Source organism: Enoplosus armatus, chromosome 2 (assembly GCF_043641665.1).
Source record: "Enoplosus armatus isolate fEnoArm2 chromosome 2, fEnoArm2.hap1, whole genome shotgun sequence".
NCBI classification, from domain to species: Eukaryota; Metazoa; Chordata; class Actinopteri; order Centrarchiformes; family Enoplosidae; genus Enoplosus; species Enoplosus armatus.
Genome location: NC_092181.1, coordinates 2698960 through 2705039, shown reverse-complemented (window position 1 = coordinate 2705039; position 6080 = coordinate 2698960). Strand labels below are relative to the sequence as shown.

Below are 6080 nucleotides of genomic sequence, written 5' to 3'. Positions count from 1 at the left end.
GAGTGGGGTGACAAAGCCACGGAGAATTATCACCCAGCTTTGCAGTCCACTTCAGCTACAGTATATGGAGCCTTTTGGTCTATTTTAGATCATTGTTTTGGTTTGCCCCCCCCCCCTCCAAACTCTTCTTCAACCTCGTTTCCAGTTGCAGCAGGCAGCTGAAAAGACGAATGAGTGTGGTGAAAGACAAATGTGGTTTATGGCCATAGAAACCTTTTCATACAGATGTAACAACTCTCTGGTCACGTTACACTCCCAGCTGTATGATTTGTGTCCGTGTCACATGACTGTAAACAGCATATTGATCCTGATCTGTGGGAGTCTTGACATCATGGAGTCAGTTATCTCACCTCATTCCACAGGGTCTGTGATGTGTCTGCGTGCCCCGACTCCACGCCCAACCACATGTACACATCGCTCCAGCACTCATGTGGTGATGGCCCATCCCTAAATAACTTCCATTCTGGTCCCCCCCCCCCCTGCCTTGCAGGACAGGGAGGGACAGTGAGGAAGGAGAAAGTGTGAGAGGAAGAGTGTGTGACAGAGAGGACGTACGAAGATGAGAGTTGACATTTGAGGAGAGCTGGTGGTGTCTTTGACTCACGTGGCCACGTGGATTCACACTAAAATAATTGATCCAAGAAGATTCACCAGGGGATTCTGAGTCTGGGCCGGACCATTTCAGCTGAAGGGCTGGACTGGACCAGGTTCTGCTAGCAGCCATTTCCCAGAAGACTTGACTTGACTCGACTGACAACGGCTGGATAAACATCCTGGACTTACAGGGTCTATATCTTTATAACTTATCAAAACATAACTGCAGTCCAGCGGGAATTTCCAGTCTGTCGAGTCGAGTCTGGATATTTGTGAATGATGAGTCAGTATGATCTCTCAGCAGAAAGGTGAGTGTGTGCGCCTGCTTGGCCAGTTTGAGCTCTTACAGAAGATCTCAAAGAGACCCCCCCCCCCATATCTGTCATCCTTTACATCTGTGAAATTCTCTGATTCATCAACGCAGAAATACAGTATCAGAAAGTCCCCACCACGTTCTTCTTTGATGGACATCGTCTAGTTGCTGGACTGAGAAAGACTCCAGGCTGGACTCTCTGGATGTCTAAAACTTTAAACTTTAAACTGTTTAGACTTTTAACTCCACATCATCCTCTATTGTGCATCTACTGGACATCCAGCATCTCTTTGAGGGCCTGAAGGCTTTACCTCTTCAAGACACACTCACCTACACTCACCCAGTTATGGATTCACAGGGGGGTCCATTCCTCAACAAGAGGGCCCTTTGCTCACCTCTGGGTGCTGCCCGCCTTGGCCAGCTAGCTATGGGCTGTGCTGTGATTGCCATGGTAACCCACAGTGCCGGCTTCAGCGGTTCACATGGTGTGTTCTGTATGGCGGCGTGGTGCTTCTGCTTCGCCATGTCGGTCGCGGTGTTCTTCCTGGACGCTACTCGTCTCTACAGCTGCCTGCCCATATCCTGGGACAACCTCACGGTCACGTGTGCAGCCTTCGCGACGCTCATGTAAGTCACATGTTCAGGTGTAACTCTGTTCCTCAGATGAGTTAGTGGTGGTGATGCTCAAACAGAACAGTGGACAGTCAGGGATGTACCTAAGAATGATGGGTAGGAACAGAAGGTTAAACTCCTCACCTCCATTCATTCAAATACTCTACAAAGATTCATTGACACATTAATCATCAGACGCAGACCTAACTGAACTTTAATTATCTGTGTAAATAACTTGTTTATTGTACCGAGGAATACTGTGTAGCACAAAGCTTAGGTTATAAAGGTTTCTGAAAATCTTGAGCGATGCCCTCACAGTGTTCAAAAGCTGTCATTTGTTGTAGAGAAATTCAGTCTCAGTGCTCAGTGAGATCTACAGAAACCTGTAAGTACTTTTTGATTAACTGTTACAATAAGAAACCTTTTAGCTGTTAAGTCACAATTTATTTCCTACACATTACCATATTGTTATTGGTTGTCCACTGTCAACATCTGTCTAAGGGGGGCCATTTTGTTTTACTCTGTCCAGAAAATACTTAAGGCTGCTATATAATCAATATTTATTTTTACATTAACAATGGAACAAATGATTGAGTGTAAAGTGAAAGAGCACTTTAGCATCTTTCAGCTTATTGTTTTGGTTTTATGGACCGCAACTTGACTGTTTTGGTTCACTCTCACTGCTCTCCATAGCTTTGTTTCAAGCAGTAAAAAAGCTCTGATAAACCCACTGTACGCTACCTCCCCACCACCAAGACAGCAGACAGACAAAGTTAGCCGCTTACGCCCTATATACAACCACCTGTTATCCACTGATTGACAGGTTGAAAGCTCAGACAAAGCTAGTAAGTGGACCTTGAGTTGAGATTATTTTGTCACACATAATAACTTGCTCTATAGGACTACAAAAGGTGCTTTAATGACATCAAATCTGCGCTCATGTTTCTCTGTCTTCTCCTGCAGGTATGTGACAGCCTCTGTGGTCTACCCGCTCTTCTTTGTCCGTTCTGAGTGCCCCTACGCCGGCTGTGATGTCCGAAATTTCCGCATAGCTGTGACCGTCTGCTCCATCCTGGGTACTCTGGCCTACGGGGCTGAAGTGGCCTTGTGCCGAGCAAGGCCGGGCCAGACTGTGGTGGGCTACATGGCCACGGTCTCTGGCCTCCTGAAAGTCGTTCAGGGCTTCGTGGCCTGCATCATCTTTGGAGCTCTGGCCAACAGGAGCGAATATTCCCAGTATGCCGCCACAATCTACTGCGTCGTCGTCTACGCTTTCTGCTTTGCTCTGACTGCGCTGGTGGTCATAATGACTGTGGGTGGGCGGACCAAGGCTGTGCGCTGCATGTCCTTTGACCGCTTCGTGGTGGTGTGCACCCTCCTGGAAGTCCTGCTCTACCTGAGTGCATCAGTGGTGTGGCCGGTGTTCTGCTTTGACGCAAAATATGGCTCTCCATGGAGACCGTCGTCATGCCCTCAGGGGAAGTGTCCGTGGGACAGCAAGGTGGTGGTGGCGGTGTTCTCCTTCGTCAACTTTGGACTGTATGTGGCCGACCTGATCTACTCCCAGAGGATACGATTTGTCTCCTCGCGTATGCCCACTAACTCACGAGTGTAGCACCATGTGGAAGCATATTTCACATCACTGGCTTAACAGGTTTAAGTTATTAATCTGCTTCACTGTTTATGATTTTGTTTGTGATTTTATTTGATATTTAAAGACACAGAAAATATTGAAGGGGGAGAGATGGGTATGAGTCAAAGATCCCAGGACTAGGGCATCCCCGGTGCTGCACATGGTCTACTGCTGAAGCACCCAGACTCCCCAAACTCAATGTGAAAGCACTGTGGAATGTGAACGAGGGATTTTACCACTACGTCCCCTCTGCCACACCCCACTGAGGTGACACCCCATCTCTTCAACTCACCCCTTCTGCCCTCTGAGAGATTTTGGGAGAGCAGCCAGCCTTACCCAAGCAGCCAGGGCCCACTGGTATGTCCTGCCAAATCCTAATAAAACCTGCAGCATAGCACACACACACACACACACACACACACACACACACTTACTTGCTGCTTGTATTCTCAAATAATACATAAAAGTCTAAGTAGTAAATCTGGCATTGGCATCTGTGGCATCCCTGTCATCTGAAAGCCCCACGCCAGCGATCTACGGACATTATCCAGGCTGCCAAAAATAAACACGAGCTGTCTGCACTCATATTGAAGGCATGAGACAGCATTTATAAGAGGCTGCTGTCTTTAAAACGTCTCTATGAAATGCTTCTTTCAGTCTATGATAAAAAAGTACAGCCCATTTAAAAGACAGATGTCTCTCTACTGCGTCTCGTCCAACTCCACTCACTGCTAAGATGACCTGCAGTTTGATCTCCCACGTTTGAAACACACAATATTCACAATTGCACAATTTGAGCTGGTCAGTGTGACCGAGGAATGTTTGCACAGTCTCACAGAGGATGGACCATGTGACCTAATCCGTCCTTAAACGGCAGGTCAAATGTAAAAAAACAAAACAAAACCCAAACATTTGTTTTTCATTTACTGCATTTACACCGCCAGTCACAAATGACACAGATACTGGTACATAAACTTATGTTCACAATGGATCAAATGACGATGTGTATGCGAAAGGTTTCACTCATAGTGACGAACCCACAGAGAATCATCACAGACTCTGCAGTTCCCCTCAGCTTTACAGAGCGCTTTAGCATCTTTCAGCTCATTGTTTTGGTTACTGCTACTGTTTTGATTCACTCTCACCTTTTGGCTGCAACATGGGCGGCTGTTTTCATTGAAAAAGCTCTATAAACCCGCTGTACACTACCTGTCCAGCACCAAACAGCAGACAGACACAGTTAGCAACTATCTGGTGAACGTAGTGGAGCATTTAGCAGCTAAAGACACGTTTATTTCCCTCAGGAGTTGGTAGAGACCAAAAACAGAGCTAAAAGAGAGACACTATTGGAATTGGATTCACCAGGTGGCCAGAAACACGACTCCAAATGAATGCAAATGTTGCTCCTTGTCTGCTGGTTGTGTAAATAGGCAACTGTTTGCTAACATCTTCCCCATATCAACTTTATAAGGTGATAATATGTCGATGTTGTGTTTACAGCTTGTTGTGCTGCCAGCAAGTGGCCACATCAATTATTGTAGATTTAAATATACAATATAAACTAAAAATTTTTACATAATGAAATAAAAACATGGTTACATGCAATCGTTTTTGTCTTCAGTTTAGCATGTTTTCTTCTACCTTCATGTCATCACATAAATGCAACAACATTTTCAGGAAGGTAAGCAACTTCCTTATCTAGACTTTAAGAAATGAACTTCAGTGGGGTCTACTTGTTTGTGATGTCTAGTCAATCAGTGTGCATCACCCAACAGATATTATATATATCACACACAGTCTTTGACCAGTCCCACTATCCCTGCACACTCTGGGGGAGGAGGAGGAGAAACAGAGGCCTCTCTGGCTGCCTTCCTCTCTGTCAGCGCTTTTATCTTCTTGTTCCACAGGAATAAAACAGAGGAAGACATCTGGCTGCCACAGCTCAGCCTTACCAGTCTCTCCTTGTCCTTCTCCTTCTCTCTTGATTAAGATTTCTCTCCCTCACTCTCTCCTCTAACTCTGTCTCCCCAGATTTTCACCCTCCACTTCTCTCTTACACATTATACCAGTCACCTCCTCCTCCTCCTCCTCCTCCTCCTCTCCATCCATCACTCGTCTCTGCTTTGGTCACCTCGCTGAATCTCATCTCTCTAATCCAGGATCAATGTATTCCCCTGTCACATCTCTGAGTGCTATGGATGTATGATATTAAGTCCTCGGGAAGCCACTGTGCCACAGCATACGTAAAGAAAGACTCTCTGGGTGTTCAGCAGCAAATCCAACACCAGTTGGCTGCTCTTGTATCCAAATCTGTCTAAGACCTCAGAAAGCGTCACTGTGTGTCGTAGAGATTTGCTATTTTAGACATGGTGCCAGTTTTTGTAAATTAGTAAATAAACACGAGTGAATAACACAGAAATAGCAGATGAACGGCGGATTATAAGTGGATTTATGTAAACTGTGGTTTTGCAGCAATAAATAACTTTGTGTTGTTGAACACTTTTATTTTGTGTGTGTGTTGCTTTCGTAAGCATTTTCATCCTCTGATAAATCCTGCAGAATTATTTCTGTCGACGGGCCCTCTGGAAGTAGCACTCGCTCCACTTGCACTCTTATTCTGACTAATGTTTCCGAAGTAGGATATAACATCAGTGGAATATGACAGAGCCCAGAGAAAGCTACCGCTGAAAGTGACGGACAGTGTTGCCACAGAGCAATCTGTAGCTGCATTAAGGCCCGCGCGCTCCCTGCTCCTCTGCAGAGCCCCATTTAGCAGCTGTTCCATGTTTGGCACTCATTTTACTTCTCACTCCCTGCGGGCCTCTGTCTTAAACATAGCTGTGTTACCACACACACACACACACACACACACACACACAGCCTACGGTGCATGAACTCCTCTGACAGAGATGAGCTGCGACAGGTGTC

At 45.9% G+C, this 6080-nt stretch overlaps 1 protein-coding gene across 1 annotated transcript; it reads left to right on the top strand.

The window, feature by feature from the left end:
• Nucleotides 1-1253: 1253 nt before the first annotated feature.
• Nucleotides 1254-3134, top strand: LOC139301962 (myeloid-associated differentiation marker-like protein 2). Its single transcript, XM_070925495.1, has 2 exons — nucleotides 1254-1534; nucleotides 2483-3134. The coding sequence occupies exons 1-2, from the start codon at nucleotides 1254-1256 to the stop codon at nucleotides 3132-3134; spliced, it is 933 nt and encodes a 310-aa protein (XP_070781596.1).
• Nucleotides 3135-6080: the final 2946 nt, after the last annotated feature.

Coding starts and splice junctions, on each gene's coding strand:
- LOC139301962 (XM_070925495.1), top strand. CDS start 1,254: ATGGATTCACAGGGGGGTCCATTCCTCAACAAGAGGGCCCTTTGCTCA. Junction 1,535..2,482: donor GCAGCCTTCGCGACGCTCAT/GTAAGTCACATG, acceptor CTTCTCCTGCAG/GTATGTGACAGCCTCTGTGG.